The following is a 22,392-nucleotide window of genomic DNA, read 5'->3' as shown; positions in this document are numbered from 1 at the left end:
CCTCAGATCCTTAAACGATCCAACTAGAGGTAAACTTAATGCTTGCTTATCTTTCTTTGTGAATAGATATCTAATCATCCACATCTTAGCATAAATTGATTCTATGCTTAACTCTATGCTTAACTATCTAGTTCTCGACAAGCTATGTCGAGGCTCTATATTCTATCCCTTGCTTAATGATTATCTTGCTACCTGATTCATAACATATAGTTCTCTCGTTTGCCATGCCTTACTAATATGCTTAATACTTGCTTCATTATCAAGAGAGTCTTGTTTTCAAAGAGTATCATTTAGAACCTTGGTTTGAGGGGTTTACTTTCATAAAAGACTGCACAAGAAAATCCGGTACGAAAAACACCGAATCTGCCTTAAACGAGTAAACAGGGCAGATTGCACTGTTTACTCGCGAGGCGAGTAAACTTGCTCGCGAGGCGAGTAAAACATTGGTTCTGTGTTGTTTACTTGCCATGGCGAGTACTAGCTCGCTGTGGCAAGTTGTGACAGTCCAGAACTTGTAAAAATGGTATTTTAAGCCCAAAAACCTCAAACCAAGTGTCTCTAAGTATATTGGAGCATATATGATCATAGAATACTTGTAAACACTTATATGGCAAGTATTAACATGTTTAGTTAGCATGGAAAGAAAAGGGGCAACTAATCACATACTTAAACCCTAGAATTTTCATGTTATTCTTACAAGGCATAAACATAATCCCAAAGGGTGGGTAACTATCTAGGAACTCACCTAAACAAGTTGTTGTGACAGCTCCAAGTCTCTAGCTCAAGTAACCATAATCCTAGCGCTTGAACACTTGCTTTCTTTGATCATAACTTTCAATCTTGTCATTCTTTCTTGCAAACTAAGACACCTTGATCCTTGCTTGTTCATCTCTATTCCAACTCAAAGCTTCCTTCAACAACACCCTAATATCTAAAGAAATTTCTTTGTGAGGAAGAGTAGTAACATCACCCCAAAACTTCTAAGTATCTATTCCACTTTTCATCTTTCAAAACCCTAGTTTCTTGATCTTGATTCTACCATTCCATAATACATGCTTAACATAAGCTTCCATGCCCTTTCTTCTTAACCAAAAAACCAAAGCCTAGCTTCATAAACTTCTCTTGGTGAGGAGAAGAAGTAGTGAAATCACCCAAATCTTCTAGTTGTTCTTGAGGGAGGAGAAGTAGAAAACCATGATGTATGATCCATCACCAACCTAATATCCTTGAGGAAGAAGATTTGATGATTTGGTGAAGTAGGGAGAGAAGAGAGAGATCGATGGAGAGGAGAGAAGGAGGAGAAAACCTTACCTACAACCTAAGAGAGAGAATGGATAAGGGGAATGAGATATTTTGGTGCCAAAACCAAATAAATATCCTTTCCCATGAAATTACCATAATACCCTTGCCTCAAGCGTGTTGAATCCGACACTGATACTTTATCCGTATTAAGCTGACATCTCATAATAAATATTTCCATCAAACTTCTTTCCGAAATATTAATCCTCTGACACGATCGACTGGTAATATTCCGATACTGACAGGCTGGATATTACATTCTACCCCCCTAAAGAAATTTCGTCCTCGAAATTTAGAAATCAACTACTAATCGCCGCGAGTAAAACTCTGCCTTCTTTGGTTTCAGCTATACAATATCTGATCAAAAACCACTCCAAAGAGTTCAATGTATACTTTCCTTATTAAACACGTAACTCATACTCTTTCTTAATCCGTATAAACGAATATAGTCTCTTCAATCTTGATATCTTTCTCAAAATCCCAAATCTATCTTAGAACATCATGTTTGTAATTCACCTTTGCTACATGTGGACTGGTTGTCTCAGATCCATAATTTATCCTCTTAGTATGAACTACTCATATAAATAACCTTTCATTAACTGGAACACTCAGGATTTGCCTTTTAACTGGAGTCCTACCGGAAACCAGGTTTGCCCTGCAGTGCTTACTTGCATCTAAAACATCTTATCATGCATACATCTTATTATGCATACACAATCTTTCTTACCGCACCTTGCGACTTATACTTCTTACTCATGTTACTTTTCTTGATGATTCTACAAACCTCTTATCTCTTTTCAGAGTCTTAGAAAACCTTTCTATCTCTTTACAATCTTCTTGCACCCGAATCCATGGGTAACTTGTCTAACTTGGCATGAAAAAGCGAAATCAATTACACCGATTCATCCAACAATTTATTAACCCGCTTTGTGGTTCACTTGTTCTTAAAACTTTCTACTAAGTGCATTTGCACTTGAATACTCTTAGCACAATTCCGTGCATTCTGTATGCTATTGGTATCCCGTAGACATTGTCGTTTCCTCTCAAAACCTTATCTCCATAGTACTTGCATACTTCCAAATACCGCTTCTTATTAGTTAATAACGATACTCGTTCTAACATTTGCTTCTAGAAATATCTAAACATGGTATATAGGTTCTTGGAACGATTGGATATATGACTTAAAAATATCATTTTAAAACCGAGTCTGTAATACTGCAGAACCACAGGACGAGTCTCTATATTTTGAAAAAGGTTTACAACTCGCCCCAACTTGCCTATAACAAGTTGGTCCTGAAGTCTGCACGTCTTAAGTGAGCTTGCTCGCTTACGACGCGCCTCATTAGTTTCAACAATATAAAATTTCATAATTTTAAACAACATCGTTCTCATGTTCCTTAATACCAATCTTAACTTTAAAAGTTATAAAATCATGGTTTAAAATTATTCTAGCAAGTATCGTTATTACTTAACAAGTTTGGTATAGGAGGGTATGTACTTCCTCGTGTAAATCTCATGAACCATATTCCCTTATCATAACACATGCTCTTCCTGACTAACCAACAGTTCTTCTACGCATCCGACATCACCAATTAGGCAACCTGATTACTTCATTTGCGGTGACTCTAGTCCTTCCCGTCTTTCTTAAGTGAAAATACATCCTTTATACTTTTATCTTAGTCATCACTGACTGTATGAGCGTCAATACCCACTTATCATATCAAGAACTCCTCGCTCGTCTTATGATGCTTCTTGATAAATCCGTATTACTATCCTGAACATTATTCACGAAGATTCTTACTACCAAATTCCATGTTTCATGGTTACTGTTTAACTTCCGTTGCGCTACTCTGATTCCCACCGATTGACTTTAACCAATACTCTAATCCGATGAGACGAGTGAACTTCACACTCCTTCTATCTCTACTTTAATATCTTCTTGAACTCTTCTCAAGACTTTCTATGTTGCAATCGACTCTGCACCCTTGCTCTACCCTTTGCTTGTACGATTAAAACTCACGTTAACTTATCATATGCTTATAATACTTTACTTGGGGATAGACCTTACATTCTTGCTGGTTGGGTTTACCTGCTGATGTATACATATCATACTTAAACTTGTTTCCGAGCAATCTTGACTCATAATATACATCGTTGTTACTACATACTTTCTATTTCCATGAATCGTTCTTGCAACTTCCCATGGTAGACTCATCTAACCTTGTACCTTCGCATTCTCGCATACTATGTTTTGCTTAATCATTCCTATGCTTGCTCGTTAATTTTTCTTTTAAAGAAAACTTCAGAAATTAGCACACGGGTTATTGACGTTAATGATTTTCTACCATATATATATTTATAAAAATATACTGAACCTAGGCCTCAGTCGTTACTCTAAAATCACAGAACGAGTCGATAACACAACCGTGCTATCAAATCTTGGTTCTAGTGAGTTTAGCCCACTCTACGCGAGTCGTAACAGACCGGTACCTACAAAAATTTTCATTTAAATTTCAAAAATGTCAACTTCAATTACCCATATGCGTATATCTTTCTAAACTCAAGTAAACTTTATGATTCAACATCCTAGCGAGCCTTAGCTAGTCAATCAAGCAAAACATAGGTTCGAGGGATACCCATAACTCAACTAAATCCGAGAACCTTGTGATCCCATGTAACTCTTCACCACTTAACTTCTTACTTCATGACTTCACATCCGTGACGTCCATTCTAAATACCAGAACCTCTAAACTCTTGGTCTAAGCTCCTTCTTATCTCTTGTCACATTAACTTCCTAGGTTACCTTAAACTGAATCGATCTTCGTTAATGTTTGCTCATGCCTTTTTCCTTTGAAAACTTTAGGATGTGATATGCATTAGTCACTTGATATTATAAAAAGTTTTCTTCGCATAAAAGATTGTGAAGACAACCCCCCAATAGTTATTGCAAACCCTAGAGACGAACTGACAGTTTTTGGAAAAACTGAAAATTTCGCCCTAGGTTCGCTATTGGCGAGTTTCTACAACTCAATTTTCCGAAAAACATTCGTTGCATAAAAATCTCACCTCTCAAGTAACCCAACGCACATCAATAATTCCTAACATCTTAAAATATTTTATAATATATGCATGGCAACATCAACCTATTTCGATACAATTCTCGGCACATCTGAAATTAATGCCTTAGTCCTGATAACATAAAACTTTCACTTAAATCCTTAACTTCTTCTACCACGAGTAGCCTACCTCAATACGTTGCCGGTTAACGCAACTTCTCGAACACTAGAACCTTGACCAATCTGAACATACAAGTCCACATCCTTAATCACATAACGCTATCCCTGAGAGCATACTAACTTCGTCAACATATGCCGACTTCTCCCTATCTTGCAGCCTTGCACTAGCGTTCCAGAATACCATTCCTTTCTATACATTAACCCGTTCCAACTACGACTCTTACCGAAGCTTCATATCATACTCAGATATTTTCCAAACCCTTTACTTACGGGTATACGAAGTATCACTGACAACTTACCCAACGCTATCGAAACGTCCCTTCTTAACATTGCCCTACATTCCCGGAGGATTCATACTTCTACTTGTTTAGTTCACCGGCCTCCTTCTAGCACGATCAACTTCTTACTAATACTCCATCCGAGTTCTTACTTCTGAGTTCACACTTTCCAGTGCATCTTCATCACATACTTCGTTCCTCCAGGGTCCTATTCAGCTCTCAGGCATCCGTTCTAATCGTCGAATGCTAAATTGAGTTGATCAGGCTCAACTAACAACAATAACCAGAGCATTTACCCGGAACCCAATGGTCCCACTACCTTTGTTGTAACTTAATGACCCAAGGCACAATCTGAATCGACCTGCTCTGATACCAAATGTAACACCCATACTAGACGTATCTAGAAAGCTAAGCATGTGCGTTAGTTTAGTACTGGATACATTAAAAACTTACAACAATAAAACTTTGAATGAATATTATTACAACAATATGTGTTCGTACAATAATGATACAACTCAACTTTTCTAATATATAGCAAATGCATCCTTGAATATCCACATCTTCCTGCAGCGGGTACGAACGAACACTTGCTGAATCATCCATTCGGCTACTAGCTTGCTAATCCATCCTGATATCTGAAACAAATAAGGATTGGGATGAGACATAATGTCTCAGTGAGTTCCACCTAATCCTAGGCTATATGCAACCATGGGGGAAACCTACGGTGTCTACAATACAACTTGCCGGTTGATTATATGTGTGTGGGGACTTGCTTTCCTAGACGGTAGTGCATACTAGACCCGTCATAGGTACTTGTTAACATGTAATAGGATTCTCTTCTTATACGTGTCATGGCGGACAAGGGGAAACTAATAACGCAATGCCAAAATATGCTCTACGTATCGGGGCCTAAGCATAACATAATCATGACACACTTCTAAACCGGACGATTAGGGGAAACCTAAGATCGTCTTCGACATATCTTTCTTATCTTACTTCTACTTGCTTGAATATGTTGTATCTAACAACATTTCATATCTTATCACAAAAGTGATTCTTGCTATCTTACTAGTTCTTGACGATCTACGTCAAGGCTCTATGCCATAACATAAAAATGTATGATCAATATGCATAGTCATATTCTTTGATTATGTTAGCGTTGAACAAACAAACATTATATGAATTCATTTTACAGATTAGTCCCGGGTGGAGAAACCCCGGAAGTTAATCCCTTACTACCGGTGAAATGCCTAGCTAGGGCGCACCGGACTGCCTTAGCGACGTGCGGGTCCCTTACGGCTTACACTGTTCCCCTTGGAGAACCTTTTATATCCAACCTTGGAAGGAATACAAAAGACACGACACCTTAACTTTGACTACTTAGTGACATGCGGCTCCCTTACGGTTTAACCGTTCCCCTCGGAGAACCCCTTGTATCCAACCTAGTGTGGATATCAAGATACATGACACTTTCATCTTAAAAATTCTTGGTCTTATGCATACATGAAAGTTAAACTTAAACATGCTATCTCTTTTACCTCAAATCCTTAAACGATCCAACTAGAGGTAAACTTAATGCTTACTTATCTTTCTTTGTGAATAGATATCTAATCATCCACATCTTAGCATAAATTGATACTTTGCTTAACTCTATGCTTAACTATCTAGTTCTCGACAAGCTATGTCGAGGCTCTATATTCTTTCCCTTGCTTAATGATTATCTTGCTACCCGATTCATAACATATAGTTCTCTTGTTTGCCATGCCTTACTAATATGCTTAATACTTGCTTCATTATCAAGAGAGTCTTGTTTTCAAAGAGTATCATTTAGGACCTTGGTTTGAGGGGTTTACTTTCATAAAAGACTGCACAAGAAAATCCGGTATGAAAAACACCGAATCTGCCTGAAACGAGTAAACAGGGCATATTGCACTGTTTACTCGCGAGGCGAGTAAACTTGCTCGCGAGGCGAGTAAAACATTGGTTCTGTGCTGTTTACTTGCCATGGCGAGTACTAGCTCGCTGTGGCGAGTTGTGACAGTCCAGAACTTGTAAAAACGGTATTTTAAGCCCAAAAACCTCAAACCAAGTGTCTCTAAGTATATTGGAGCATATATGATCATATGATACTTGTAAAACACTTATATGGCAAGTATTCACATGTTTAGTTAGCATGGCAAGAAAAGGGGCAACTAATCACATACTTAAACCCTAGAATTTTCATGTTATTCTTACAAGGCATAAACATAATCCCAAAGGGTGGGTAACTGTAACACCCATACCAGACGTATCTAGAAAGTCTGGCACGTGCGTTAATATTAGTACTGGATACATTAAAATATACAACAATTAAAAACTTCGAATGAATATTATTTACATCAAGATACGTTCGTATAAATCATAATACAATACAACTCAACCATACATAAAAACACATCCTTGATGTCCATAATGTCCTGCAGCTTTACTAACGAACTCTTGAAGTAATATCCATCCGGCTCCGCACATACATAATCATCCTGCTCATCTGAAACAAATAAGGATTGGGATGAGACATAATGTCTCAGTGAGTTCCCCTAAATCCTAGGCTATAGGCAACCTCAAGGGGAAACTTACGGTCACCACGTGTCTACATTACAACCTGACGGTTGATTATACGTGTGTGGGGACTTGCATACTTAGACGGTAGTGCATACTAGAGCCGTCATAGTCTTATCTCACTTGTTATAGGCTTCACTTCCTATACGTGTCATGGCGGTCGAGAGGGAACCTAGAACCGCATTGCCAAGAATACACGCTAAGTATCGAGGCCTAAGCATAACATGATCATGACACGATTCTAAACCGGACGATTAGGGGAATCCTAAGACCGTCATCGGTATCATATTCTTTACTTGTCCTATACATATTTTGCTCTCGCCTAATAGCATCTCATGCTCTTATTGTTGTTCTTAAACATATCATACATGGGCTCGATCATGAGCATAAACATAACATAATCATCATCATAAACATAATCGTGTCTAAGTTCATTCATGGGTTAGCGTTGAACAAACAGTTATTATCTTGATTCATTTTACGGATAGTTCCGGGTGGAGTAACCCCGAAATCAATCCCATACATGACCGATGTACGTACATCGGACTCCCTCGGTGTCGTGCGGGTCCCTTGCGGCTTAAACCGTTCCCCTTAGGTCGAGAACCTCCCGTATCCCCCTGGCGTGGATAATAAGAGACACGAGCACCTACGTCTTGTTACTCAGTGACATGCGGGTCCCTTACGGCTTGAATCGTTCTCATAATGAGAACCCCTTGTATCCCCCTGATGTGGATATCAAGAGACATGTCACCTACACTTATTAGTCATGGTCTTGTCGTGCATAAGTTAAACATATACATACTTGAGTGTTTACCTCGGAACCTTAATCGAACCGATTAGTGGTAAACTCTTACTTGTTCATATTCATACCTAATCATGGTGGAGGGACTAACTAGTCAAACCACGGCTTACGTACTTGCTAAATCATACTAGCTCTTGTGCGAAGAGATGACACTTCGCGTCTTATCTTTCTAGGGATTCTTGCTAAACATACTAGTTCTCGACTAGCTAAGCCGAGGCTCTACATACATTCCCTTTCTTAGTTCATTACTACCCCATCATGCTTAAACTCTCTTGAGCCATCCTTGTAATTCATGCTAACATTGCCATGATTAATGATGCAAGGATCAATTGACGAGTTGTGCAAATTTCCAATAGTTACTAAAGACCGGACGTGCCGAAAACCCGAATTCCAAGCCGTTTATAAGTTCTTAAGATTTGATAAAACCATATTTGTTCCAGTAGAAAAACAAGTGAAAACAGTACAAGAACACACCGAAACGATCGCTACGGACCCCCACGCGACTGCCCCCAAGCACCCGAGCGCAGAACAACGCGAACGTTGTCCTGTCTGGGGCGCCTGGCGCCTGAGGGAGGGCGCCTAGCACTGGCTCCCTGACTTGTGGGCGCCTAGCGCCCTTGTTCAGGCGCAGCGCTGCGAATTCTGCGTTTTCGCGTGTTCCGGCTGCGGGTTTTCGCCATTTTCGACCCAAACCTCATCCAATTCGACCCTGTAATGCACCAAATACATCCAACAACATATATAGACTTATTTAAACATAACTCATGGCAATTTTAACATATAATCACCTAGGACTGGCTTGGGGTACTAAAGTTCCATAAACACTAACTAACATAAATCATGATTTTAACTACAAGATTAATCAATCCCAAAGGTGGGTAATCTATCTATGGAACTCACCTAGCTTGTTCCTTGTGTTTGCCTCAAGCTTCAAGCTTCTCATGTTCAAACCCTAACTTTAATTCCAAGCTTCTACTCATTCCCTTTGTTGTTCTTTGCTCATGAAGCTTCTAAGATCCTTGCTTGATCACCAATTGCATGATTTTGGAAAGCTTTGATGGCCTAGAGAGGGAGAGATGGGCGGCCTTATAGAGAGAAGGAGGAGAGAATTCTCTTCTCTTAACCTAGAGAGAGAAAGAGAATTGGAAATGAAATAATTTTGGGTCCAATCCAAATAAATATCTCTTTTGCGTGAAATTACCAACATGCCCTTGCCTTAAGCGTGTTTGATTGACTCTGATACATAAGTCCATACTCAACTGATACCGCATAATATTAACTTCCCTCGTACTTAACATTTTCCATTATACTTACTTTCCATGATCTTTCGTCCTCTGATACATTTAACAGGTAAAATTTCCATTAGCTAACGAGCGGGATGTTACACTCTACCCCCCTTAAAGAAATTTCGTCCTCGAAATTTAGAGACCAACTACCAATCCTCATGACAAAAACTTACCATCTATGGTCTGAGCCAAACGCTCTCCATTCGTACATATCGGAAGGGTCCATCGCACCATATTCTCTTCTTGTTTCTTAACTCGCATGTAACTGAACAAAGCCTTCTTAATCCTAACATCACTCAAAATTAGAGACTTCTTAGCATATCATGACTCAGAACTTACCTTGCTAGACATAAACTTATTGTCCCAGACTCGGATCTTACCCGCTTAACATAATCCATGCCTAATGGTATCCTGTCATAGACATGAACACTCAGGGTTTGCCTTTTAACTGGAATCCTACCAGAGCCCAGGTTTGCCCTGCAATGTTTACTTGTATTACTCATATAAACAATTCCACATATCACTTATCTCTTCCGAGTCTTAGGAAATCTTTCGGTCTCATTGCATCTTATCACCCGTACTAAGGAATAACTCATATTGCTTGGCATGAAAAAGTGATATCGATTAGCCACGTCATCTGACAATCTAATAGCCAACGTTGCGGTTCACATGCTCTTGAAACTTGCTAGAAATTCCACTTGTACTTACATCAACATTCTTGAAACATTTCCGTGTATCCTACCTGACATTGGCTTCATACAAACCTTGTCGTTTCCATAACATGTACATACTTTCAAGTGCCGCCTCTTGTTAAATGATAACGATACGTGTTCTAAAATCTTCTTTAAAGAAATCTTTCTTAAATTTTGGTATTCGGGTTCTTGGAACGAATTTATACATGACTAAAAAGATTTTTATCATTTCTAAAACTGATTGTATAAAGGTGCCACAGAACCTCCGGACGAGTTTCAATATTTTTGGAAAAGATTTAACAATTCGCCCAAAACTTGTCCATGACAAGTTGGTCCTGAAGTTTGTACGTCGTAAGTGAGTCCACTTACAACGGACCTCATCAGTTTCAAAAATGTATAATTCCATAAGTTTAAATAAAAACATCGTTCCCAAGTTCCATAATACCAATCTTAACTTTTAAAAGTTTTAAAATCATGACTTAACATGTCTTAACAAGTATCGTTTCCACTCAACAAATATTGCATACGAGAGTATGATTCTCTTTGCATCAACTCGAGAGTTGCACCTCCTTTCATGATAACATACTTAACTTCGAAGATAAATTCTTTTCTTATTCAACCGATATACATACTTGTCATACCGCTTTCATATCCATAGGAAATCCTTGGACCTCTTAACATAAACTTATTTCTCTTCTTCGAAACACTAAGCTTGATTCTTTACCTAAGTTACGAAACGAATCCTTCTGGTCCTTACATGTTTTCTATTATCATCATTCATGCATCTTGACCAATTATCATACGACAATTCTTGTCCTTTTTATCTTACCTAGATGACGACACATACTTAAACTTATACCTTAGCCAACAATGCTTGAATAAGAATTCATCCTTATCTATCACATCGAGAACTCCTTGCATGTCTTATGATGCATTCTGGTTAAACTTGTGTTTCCAACCGAACATTCTTCACGAAGATTCATACATACTAAAATTCCACGTTTCATGATTACCATTAACTTCCGTAGCGCTACTCTGATTCCCACTGGTTGGCTCAAACTAATACTCTAATCCGTTAGAGCAATTGAGACTTCAATTCATGCTTATCCCTTGATTATTTACTTCTTGAATTATTCTGAAGATCTTCCATGTTGTAACCAACATCACAACCTTACACTTGTCTTGTGAATTCGAAACTCATGATGGTTTATCTTATGCTCATAATACTTGACTCGGGGGTAAACCTTACTTTCTTGCTGGTTGCACTTACCATACATATCATATCTGAACTTATTTTTGTGTAAACTCAATTTCCATTAACAACCCATCTAGCACTTGAACATAACTTTCTTGAACATCTAATCTTTGTACCTTCGCATTCTCGCGGACTATATTTTGCTTAATCATACCAATGCTTACTCATTAATTTTTTATTTTTTTTTTAAAGAAAACTTCGTAAACTAGCGCACAGGTCATTGACGTTGATAATTTTCTACTTTATAAATATATTGAGTTTTGGCCCCAGCTGTTACTATAAAATCATAGAACGAGCTGATAACACATATGTGTCATCAATTCTAGATTCTAATGAGTCTAGCTCGCTCTACGAGTGTCGTAGCAAACCGGTTCCTAGAAAAAAAATCTCGTGAATTTCCAAAATGTCAACTTCAATCACCCATACGCGTAAACTTAATGATCCAACATCATATCGAGCCCTAGCATGTCCGTTAAGCAAAACATAAGTTCGAGAGATACGCCATAATTCCACATAATCCGAAAACTTTGTGATGTCTTATAACTTGCACCAATTAAATTTCTCGCTTCCTACCTCATGCATACGCATTCACTTTATCCAGTCATATGCCGGAACTTTGTACTATTGATCTTGGCTCTTGACACATTAACCTCCAAAGCTACCTTAAACCGGATTGATTTCCGTTAATACTTGTCCATGCATTTTCTTCCTCAGAAATCTTAAGATATGACGTGCATTCGATACTTGATGTTATAGAAAGTGTTGGTTATATAAAAGATTGTGAAAACAACCCCCAATAGCTACTACTGACCCTAGAGACGAAATAACAGTTCTCGAAAAACTGAAAAATTCGATCCAGGTTCGCTATTAGCGAAATCCTCTGGAGTAATTTCGCTATTAGCGAAATTTTCGCTATTGGCGTATTTTCTTCAACTCAGTTTTCCAAAATAAAAATTGTATTTCACATAAAAATCTTATTTCTTCAAGTATCCCAATGCATATCATTCCTTCCAAACATCTTAAAACAATTCTATAACATTTGCATGGCAAGCATTAACATCATTCGGTTCCATTCAAGGCACATTAGAAACTGATATCTTGTCATCACGTCTCTTAACGTAAAATTTCCACATAATCCTTAACTTCATCTGCTAAGAATGGCTTACTTCATTACGTTGCTACTTATGCAACTTCCAAACATACATATAGTTAACTTCATTCATATAATGCTATTCCTGAGAGCCTGTTGACTTCGTCAACATACGCCGACCTCTTACTACCTTGTAGCCTTGTTCAGACATTCTAGAATATCTTAAACCCGTTCCAACAACAACTCTTACCGAAACTTTCGGTCATGGTTAGTTACATATATCCAACTTCTTCACTTACGGGTACATGGAATATCGTTATCATCTTACCCGACATTGTCGGAACGTTTCTTCTAAACATGCCTTACATTCCCAGAGGGTTCACACTTCTACTTGATTAGTTCACCGGCCACCTTTTGGCACAATCAAGCTACTTCATCATATACTTCATTCCTCCTGGGTCCTATTCAGCTCTCAGGCATCCATTCTAATCACTGAATGTTAAATTGAGTTGATCAGGCTCATCTAACATCAACAACTAGAACATTTACCTGGAACCCAATGGTCCCACTACCTTAGTTGTAATTTAATGACCCAAGGCACGGTCTGAATCGACCTGCTCTGATACCAATTGTAACACCCATACCAGACGTATCTAAAAAGTCTGGCACGTGCGTTAATATTAGTACTGGATACATTAAAATATACAACAATTAAAAACTTCGAATGAATATTATTTACATCAAGATACGTTCGTATAAATCATAATACAATACAACTCAACCATACATAAAAACACATCCTTGATGTCCATAATGTCCTGCAGCTTTACTAACGAACTCTTGAAGTAATATCCATCCGGCTCCGCACATACATAATCATCCTGCTCATCTGAAACAAATAAGGATTGGGATGAGACATAATGTCTCAGTGAGTTCCCCTAAATCCTAGGCTATAGGCAACCTCAAGGGGAAACCTACGGTCACCACGTGTCTACATTACAACCTGACGGTTGATTATACGTGTGTGGGGACTTGCATACATAGATGGTAGTGCATACTAGAGCCGTCATAGTCTTATCTCACTTGTTATAGGCTTCACTTCCTATACGTGTCATGGCGGTCGAGAGGGAACCTAGAACCGCATTGCCAAGAATACACGCTAAGTATCGAGGCCTAAGCATAACATGATCATGACACGATTCTAAACCGGACGATTAGGGGAATCCTAAGACCGTCATCGGTATCATATTCTTTACTTGTCCTATACATATTTTGCTCTCGCCTAATAGCATCTCATGCTCTTATTGTTGTTCTTAAACATATCATACATGGGCTCGATCATGAGCATAAACATAACATAATCATCATCATAAACATAATCGTGTCTAAGTTCATTCATGGGTTAGCGTTGAACAAACAGTTATTATCTTGATTCATTTTACGGATAGTCCCGGGTGGAGTAACCCCGAAATCAATCCCATACATGACCGATGTACGTACATCGGACTCCCTCGGTGTCGTGCGGGTCCCTTGCGGCTTAAACCGTTCCCCTTAGGTCGAGAACCTCCCGTATCCCCCTGGCGTGGATAACAAGAGACACGAGCACCTACGTCTTGTTACTCAGTGACATGCGGGTCCCTTACGGCTTGAATCGTTCTCATAATGAGAACCCCTTGTATCCCCCTGATGTGGATATCAAGAGACATGTCACCTACACTTATTAGTCATGGTCTTGTCGTGCATAAGTTAAACATATACATACTTGAGTGTTTACCTCGGAACCTTAATCGAACCGATTAGTGGTAAACTCTTACTTGTTCATATTCATACCTAATCATGGTGGAGGGACTAACTAGTCAAACCACGGCTTACGTACTTGCTAAATCATACTAGCTCTTGTGCGAAGAGATGACACTTCGCGTCTTATCTTTCTAGGGATTCTTGCTAAACATACTAGTTCTCGACTAGCTAAGCCGAGGCTCTACATACATTCCCTTTCTTAGTTCATTACTACCCCATCATGCTTAAACTCTCTTGAGCCATCCTTGTAATTCATGCTAACATTGCCATGATTAATGATGCAAGGATCAATTGACGAGTTGTGCAAATTTCCAATAGTTACTAAAGACCGGACGTGCCGAAAACCCGAATTACAAGCCGTTTATAAGTTCTTAAGATTTGATAAAACCATATTTGTTCCAGTAGAAAAACAAGTGAAAACAGTACAAGAACACACCGAAACGATCGCTACGGACCCCCACGCGACTGCCCCCAAGCACCCGAGCGCAGAACAACGCGAACGTTGTCCTGTCTGGGGCGCCTGGCGCCAGAGGGAGGGCGCCTAGCGCTGGCTCCCTGAATTGTGGGCGCCTAGCGCCTTGTTCAGGCGCAGCGCTGCGAATTTTGCGTTTTCGCGTGTTCCGGCTGCGGGTTTTCGCCATTTTCGACCCAAACCTCATCCAATTCGACCCTGTAATGCACCAAATACATCCAACAACATATATAGACTTATTTAAACATAACTCATGGCAATTTTAACATATAATCACCTAGGACTGGCTTGGGGTCACTACAAGAAAACATGTTTTTAGCTTCAGATTTTAGCGTCGGCCCCCGACACCGACGCTAATAGCGGTCGCTTAGAGTCGGCCTGACCCACTCTACACCAATATATAATTTTTCTTTATTTTTAGAAATTATTAGCGGCGGCGCAGCCGAGGCTATATGTTGAGCGGACCCACATATGACTTAAGAACAAATTTAGCGTCTGCCTATCCGACTCTATTATTTTTGCTGATAAAATTTTAATTTCTTTATAATCATTATGAAGCTTTTTTTTTTTTTTTTACAAATTATGAAGCTTTTTTTATTAAGTCAACAAAAATATCACCCTTGTTTCAAAAAAAAAAAATATATATATATATATATATATATATGTATATCAAATATATCACCCTAAATTAAATTTTTTTCAACACGTTTCACCTCTTTTCATTTAATAAAAAAATAAAATAAAATTACTTAATAAAAAATCTCCACCACTCATCTACAAAGCTTATCATCTTAAATTGTAACAAAAAAAGATCATCTTTCACTCAAAATAAAAAAACACCTTCCAGATTCAATCGCCCAAATTTTTTGCACCCTGTCCTTCGATCCTTCGTTCCTTCTTCTTCTCCTTCTCTCACCCAACACTCAGATTCAATCCTTCGCTCATCTCCTTCTCTCACCCATCGTTCTCGTACTCTTTAACCCGGTGAGTGTTTTTCATCTCTCTACCTCTCTGCCTCTCTCCCATACAGTGATTGTTTGAAGGTAATTTTTCCTATTACAAAGTGATTGTTATTCGTTTTTTTTCTTCTGAAATGGGAACTGATTGTGATTGTTTGAAGGTGTAATTTTATTTTTTCTTTTTGAAATAGGAAGTGATTGTTTGAAGGTGTGACTTGAATTGATGTTTGTTTTTGCAGATTTAACGTAGAAGAAGAGATGGGTCGATTACCAATTTCCTAAATTCTCAGCTTATAACAACAAAGTATAACAACAAAGGTGTGACCTTTGACAAATTATGATTTTATATATATATATATATATATATATATATATATATATATATATATATAATTTATCAATCATGGCTTGTTATAGTGTATTAGGAGCTCCTATTGTGTTGTTTTATTATTGGGTTTTAATATTGATGATGAAGTTACAAACTTTAATTAAGAGATGGAAAACAAATTAAATTTAAGGTTTTTTAAATGGGAAAAGCAACCATCAAATCTCAATATGAAATTTTTGTGTTTTGTGTAGTTATTTATTTTGAATGGGAATCTGAATCATGAATTTTTCTACTATATATGCATTTGATTTATTGGTCTTTTTTTTATCGACATTAATGTTGGATAAGGGTTCTTCATCTTTCAATGTAAATTCCTGATCTAAGAAGAAGAAGAAAACAAAATAGAAAAGGAAGAATATTACGTAGAAGAAGAAGAAGAATATTAAGTACATGAGTTAAACAAAAAGGCCTTAACTTGAGAAGCATAAAATATTGAATCAGATAAGCATGTTTGTTAATTTTCCCTGTCAATATTTGTTAGTAATCATGGAATTCCAAGGATAAAGGTCATAGTGATCGACTAGAAAGAGTGCATAAGAGTATTCATGTGGGAGATACCCATAGAGACTCATAGTAGAATGAATTAGATTTTATAAAAGATGAATGAGAGTACAATTGTTGAGAGTTATTTATAGGGGTGAGTTCGTCTAACTAACTTCTAACTATCTAACCAACCAACTAACCATAGTTTACATATAAGCTAATTATGGTTTATTCACTATACTCTAATAATATTCAATAGATTTTGTACGATGATGGCAATAAGAAGCAGTTAAATCTCAAGAAACAACGCTGAGAACTAGTTGATATGTTTCACTAGATGAGGTGGGTACTAAACTCCTATGATTTTTATTAAATTATTGTTTTACACACACCCATACACACATGTATTTTGAATATAGTATCATGCATACTGATATTGATATCTAAGTATAGTCTGTCTGATGAATGACATTATTGCCATGTTATACTATATTTTGAACAAAAAAAATTTCTATGTTGTTCTTAATTTCAATAATAGGCTTTTTATCTTATAGGATCCCTACATTGGTTTTCTTAATTTTATGCATATTAGCCTTATACTATTATGTATTGGGTCTTGTTAACGAGTGCTCCCGGGGCACTCTTTAAGCATCTCAAATTCAGAAATTATTCTTTTAAAAAGTCAACCATTACAATTTCCAATGCATTTAATACACAACTTTTCATATAAAGCTTACTATTTAAAGTGCTTAAAGAGTGCCCCAGGGGCACTCGTTAACATTTCCCTTATGTATTTCATAATGTGCAGAGTAGAAAAAACTTTCAAAAATCCAACTTGGAGTCTCTTAAGAGTGAAAAATTCAATTCTCTATCCATGTGAGTCTGCAATGAAACGCAGACGAAAATCGGATGAGATGCCAACATTGGTAATAATTTTCAAAGATGGAAGTAGTTGAATGTAAACATGTGTCACTTGTCAAAATTGTGTCGATGTCGGACATCAGACTTGCATTCAATCTGAGGTGTCTGTGTTACATAGTTAGCAAGTTCTTAATTTTAATGGATCAGTATGATTACAACTTCGGCAAGCATTTTCAAATCTAAATCTCTAGAATCTGTGAATATTTATGTTGTTGCAGATATGATTTCGTTGCCGATTCCATGGTTTAATTGTTAGATAATAGGAAATGTGTGGAAAAAAAATAGTAAATGGGTCAAACTTTATGGTACTTTCTCATTAGAATGGAAATGTGTCAAATTTATAGCAGACTTTACTATGTTAGAGGTCAAATTTGGTTTTCTTATAAATAATTAAATAATGAATAATAGAGGTGCAGGTTTTTTATTAGCTTTCAAATTGCGTAAAGAACATACTCTATTTCAACAAGGATAGTTCAAGAATTTGAAGATTTCATTAAAAAGATGAAAGAAGATCTAAGAAATCATGCTAGACGGCATTTAGTCATGGTTTAATTTAGTTAAAAACAACCATGATCTTAGAATTCATGCTAGACCCCATTAACATGTTGCCTGCCTGCAAAGTACTAGCATATATATACTTTTTTATAAGCAAATTTTAGGAACTAGTTATTAGTAATGCCAAGGATTAATTCTATCAATTTCTGTTGAAAAGGGTCATGTTATCAACATTAAAATGTAATCCTCTTTGCTTGTCGTTTCAGCTCCCGCTCGCAACTCTTGCTCTACAACACCCGATCTTCAATTGTTGTCCTGCCCTTCGTCGACTTCAACTCAGGTAATCTTCATTGTTTTTCCTGAGCTTGTTCGTTATAATCTAGTTAAGCATATATTATGCACATGTTTACTGTGGTATTGATTGACTATAGGTGAGTGAACTTACCAGACATATGCAATACATGTAATTGTTACTGCAGTCAGTGGTGTTGCCAAGACCCTGAGTCAGGGGGTTCAAAATTTCGAACTACCAAATTTTTACCTTAAATGTGTATTTCGTTATCAAATTGTTCTCTGAATGTATCAAAAATAGTAATCATTTTGATCATCAAATTAGTTTTTACATAGTTAATTTTATCTTAGAATTACCAAAAAAAAGATGCACTATAAATGTGTTTGCAATTTCGATACATCTAAAGAGTACAGTAAGAGTGTCTCATACATACATGGGATCAAAATAGTTGTTTGCCTATTTAGAAACAATAGAAAAGTTCAATATTTAAAGATGAATGTAGTAAAATTATAAATATTAAAATATATTTATATTTATTTAAGAAAAATTTCCACATCTTAACATTTTTTTTCCAACATAGAATAGTTATTAGTTAAAATTTGAAAACACAATGCTAAATATCCTATACATTTTCTATGCTATATATCCTTGAAACTACAGATATCATGTTCGTTTTTGCCGATTCAAAAAAAAAAAAAAAAGATATCATGTTCGTTATTATAGCCAGATTTAATTTCCATTCAAGGTATTTTGTTTTGATTCCATTCTATCATCAATTTATAATATAAAATGATATTTTTTACTTTGACTTAAACTTTGGGCAATCTGCATTGCATTACTGTCACAGGGTGTGCACAGACCCAACTTTGCCAACTTTTTCCTAGTGAGAGGAGACAGTCAATGCAATATGGTGCAAGGCTTAATTTTGAGGGGGTTCAAAACAATGAAAATATAGAAAAATAGGTGTAAATTTGAAAAGTTGAGAAGGTGCAGTTGAACCCCCTGACCACTATGTGGCTCCGCCAATGACTGCAGTAGTATCAATTGAGCTTTATACATATTATGCTTGACTATAAGTAAACTTATCAATACGAATTTTGAAATCACAACATCATGACTTGTCAAATGCTTTCTCTATTCATGACTGATTGGTAACTCTAGATGAGTCTTTTGATACTTTGCAGACTCGTTCCAGCTAGTGAAGTTCCATTAACTATGCCATACGAACACAATTTTATAAACCTATCTATTCTTAAGGTCAACTCACCACCGAGCCAGCTTATGCTAAAGTTAAAGAAGAATGGTTTGCACGATTTGGAGTAAGTATTTACCAAATATAAATTATTTTGTTGCTTGCGCCTCCTTTTGTTTATTTCGGTGATTTCTATGTTCCACATTCATTATTGTTGGGTGGCTCTGTTTTGGACAGGTTTGTGGTTTTGTTTTGCAGGTTTGTGACTCTGTTTTGCAGCTTTGTGGTTTAGTTTTGTAGTTTTGTTTTGTGGTTCAGTTTTGCATATTTATAGCATTCGTTAATGTATGAATTTTGCAAATTTTTAAAGATTTTCATTAAATTCACATAGCAGAAAGGTAGAACAAATGTTAGTACTTAGAATAGGTGAGGGATAAATGTCACATAATTAGTACAATTAGAAAGCATATACTCATGAGCCTGTTTTTGTTTATTTCGGTGATTTCTATGTTCCACATTCATTATTGTTGGGTGGCTCTTATTTGTACAGGTTTGTAGCTCTGTTTTGCAGGTTTGTAGCTCTGTTTTGCAGGTTTGTGGCTCTATTTTGCAGCTTTATGGTTCAGTATTGTAGTTCAGTTTTGTGGTTTTGTTTTGCAGATTTGTAGCATTCGTTAATGTATAAATTTTGCAAATTTTTGAAGATTTTCATTGCTTTCAGATTTTCATTAAATTCACATAGCAGAAAGGTAGAACAAATGTTAGTTCTTAGAATATGTGAGGGATAAATGTCACATAATTAGTACAATTAGAAAACATATAGTCATGAAGTAACATTAGACAAACAAATGATTGAAGCTAACAAGTTATGTATATTTCTCTGTTTACGGGGCAAGCAGTGATGTTTTTCGTTCCAATATGCTCTTTTATGAAGTTTTTTTATGTATGCAATTAGAAAGATATTGGATTTTTTTTTCGGAGTTTCCACGTTATTCATGCAATACGTTTCATGTGGTTTCTGTATATAATAATGTGAAAAGAGTAGAAATATTAGATTATATTAATGTTGATTTTAGAGTCGGCCATGCCGACGCAACATGATTTTGTTGACTTATTTAATATTGACTTTAGCATCTGAGGGCCGACTCTATAAGAAATAGTTGACTGTATGTTGACCATAGCGTTAGTATTTCCGACTCTAATTTGTTATAATTAGAGTCGGTCTAGCCCACTCGAAATATTTGGTTGACTATTTTGATGTTGGATTTATTAGCCTCGGATTATGAAGAGTCGGTTTTTAACTCGGTCAAACCGACGTAAAAATAGCCTCGGAGGGTAATTATCCGACGCTATCTGGTAGCTTCGACTTTTTTAGCCTGCCCCGACTCCGACGCTAAGCCGACGCTAAATTAGTACTAGCGTCGGTTTTTACCCAGTTAGAGTGGGTTTTAGGCCGACGCTAAATCACAGTTTTCTTGTAGTGGGTACTAAAGTTCCATAAACACTAACTAACATAAATCATGATTTTAACTACAAGATTAATCAATCCCAAAGGTGGGTAATCTATCTATGGAACTCACCTAGCTTGTTCCTTGTGTTTGCCTCAAGCTTCAAGCTTCTCATGTTCAAACCCTAACTTTAATTCCAAGCTTCTACTCATTCCCTTTGTTGTTCTTTGCTCATGAAGCTTCTAAGATCCTTGCTTGATCACCAATTGCATGATTTTGGAAAGCTTTGATGGCCTAGAGAGGGAGAGATGGGCGGCCTTATAGAGAGAAGGAGGAGAGAATTCTCTTCTCTTAACCTAGAGAGAGAAAGAGAATTGGAAATGAAATAATTTTGGGTCCAATCCAAATAAATATCTCTTTTGCGTGAAATTACCAACATGCCCTTGCCTTAAGCGTGTTTGATTGACTCTGATACATAAGTCCATACTCAACTGATACCGCATAATATTAACTTCCCTCGTACTTAACATTTTCCATTATACTTACTTTCCATGATCTTTCGTCCTCTGATACATTTAACAGGTAAAATTTCCATTAGCTACCGAGCGGGATGTTACAGTAACTATCTAGGAACTCACCTAAACAAGTTGTTGTGATAGCTCCAAGTCTCTAGCTCGAGTAACCATAATCCTAGCTCTTGAACACTTGCTTTCTTTGATCATAACTTTCAATCTTGTCATTCTTTCTTGCAAACTAAGACACCTTGATCCTTGCTTGTTTATCTCTATTCCAACTCAAAGCTTCCTTCACCAACACCCTAATATCTAAAGAAATTTCTTTGTGAGGAAGAGTAGTAACATCACCCCAAAACTTCTAAGCATCTCTTCCACTTTTCATCTTTCAAAACCCTAGTTTCTTGATCTTGATTCAACCATTCCATAATACATGCTTAACATAAGCTTCCATTCCCTTTCTTCTTAACCAAAAAACTAAACCCTAGCTTCATAAACTTCTATTAGTGAGGAGAAGAAGTAGTGAAATCACCCAAAGCTTCTAGTTGTTCTTGAGGGAGGAGAAGTAGAAAACCAAGATGTATGATCCATCACCAACCTAATATCCATGAGGAAGAAGATTTGATGATTTGGTGAAGTAGGGAGAGAAGAGAGAGATCGATGGAGTGGAGAGAAGGAGGAGAAAACCATACCAACAACCTAAGAGAGAGAATGGATAAGGGGAATGAGATATTTTGGTGCCAAAACCAAATAAATATCCTTTCCCATGAAATTACCATAATACCCTTGCCTCAAGCGTGTTAAATCCGACACTGATACTTTATCCGTATTAAGCTGACATCTCATAATAAATATTTCCATCAAACTTCTTTCCGAAATATTAATCCTCTGACA

The 22,392-nt window shown here is 37.0% G+C and overlaps 1 protein-coding gene and 2 long non-coding RNA genes across 13 annotated transcripts; 1 reads left to right on the top strand and 2 right to left on the bottom strand.

The window, feature by feature from the left end:
- Positions 1-7,142: 7,142 nt before the first annotated feature.
- On the bottom strand, positions 7,143-10,436 carry LOC146905770 (uncharacterized). The gene is made up of 2 exons (XR_015017525.1): positions 9,114-10,436; positions 7,143-7,340 (listed from the first exon to the last, which is right to left on the bottom strand). It is a non-coding gene; the product is annotated as an uncharacterized LOC146905770 (long non-coding RNA).
- A 2,791-nt stretch (positions 10,437-13,227) lies between these two features.
- On the bottom strand, positions 13,228-21,541 carry LOC146905768 (uncharacterized). The gene is made up of 2 exons (XR_015017524.1): positions 21,119-21,541; positions 13,228-13,425 (listed from the first exon to the last, which is right to left on the bottom strand). It is a non-coding gene; the product is annotated as an uncharacterized LOC146905768 (long non-coding RNA).
- On the top strand, positions 15,514-20,425 carry LOC146905769 (uncharacterized). 11 transcript variants are annotated; one of them, XR_015017517.1, is made up of 6 exons: positions 15,526-15,851; positions 16,007-16,085; positions 16,898-16,980; positions 18,321-18,394; positions 19,531-19,665; positions 20,089-20,425. XR_015017517.1 is itself a non-coding variant. In XM_085722603.1 (4 exons), the coding sequence occupies exons 1-4, from the start codon at positions 17,427-17,429 to the stop codon at positions 20,221-20,223; spliced, it is 372 nt and encodes a 123-aa protein (XP_085578729.1). In that variant the 5' UTR covers positions 17,389-17,426; the 3' UTR covers positions 20,224-20,425. The 11 variants fall into 11 exon arrangements, 1 of the variants encoding a protein (XP_085578729.1); XR_015017515.1 differs by having other exon boundaries at positions 15,527-15,851; positions 19,776-20,425; XR_015017522.1 differs by lacking the exon at positions 18,321-18,394 and having other exon boundaries at positions 15,516-15,851; positions 20,199-20,425.
- Positions 21,542-22,392: the final 851 nt, after the last annotated feature.

Source organism: Medicago sativa, chromosome 7, assembly GCF_051527215.1.
Source record: "Medicago sativa cultivar Bolivia chromosome 7, Bolivia_mono, whole genome shotgun sequence".
Classification (NCBI taxonomy): Eukaryota; Viridiplantae; Streptophyta; class Magnoliopsida; order Fabales; family Fabaceae; genus Medicago; species Medicago sativa.
The sequence above is the reverse complement of the archived record's forward strand: the minus strand, read 5'-3'. Positions and strand labels throughout refer to the sequence as shown.

What these genes read in the sequence shown, in the direction of transcription:
- LOC146905769 (XM_085722603.1), top strand. Translation starts at nt 17,427, where the DNA reads ATGTATTTCATAATGTGCAGAGTAGAAAAAACTTTCAAAAATCCAACT. An exon ending in CGGATGAGATGCCAACATTG is followed by an intron (nt 17,565 to 18,320) that starts GTAATAATTTTC and finishes TTGTCGTTTCAG; the next exon opens with CTCCCGCTCGCAACTCTTGC. An exon ending in CTTCGTCGACTTCAACTCAG is followed by an intron (nt 18,395 to 19,530) that starts GTAATCTTCATT and finishes GATACTTTGCAG; the next exon opens with ACTCGTTCCAGCTAGTGAAG.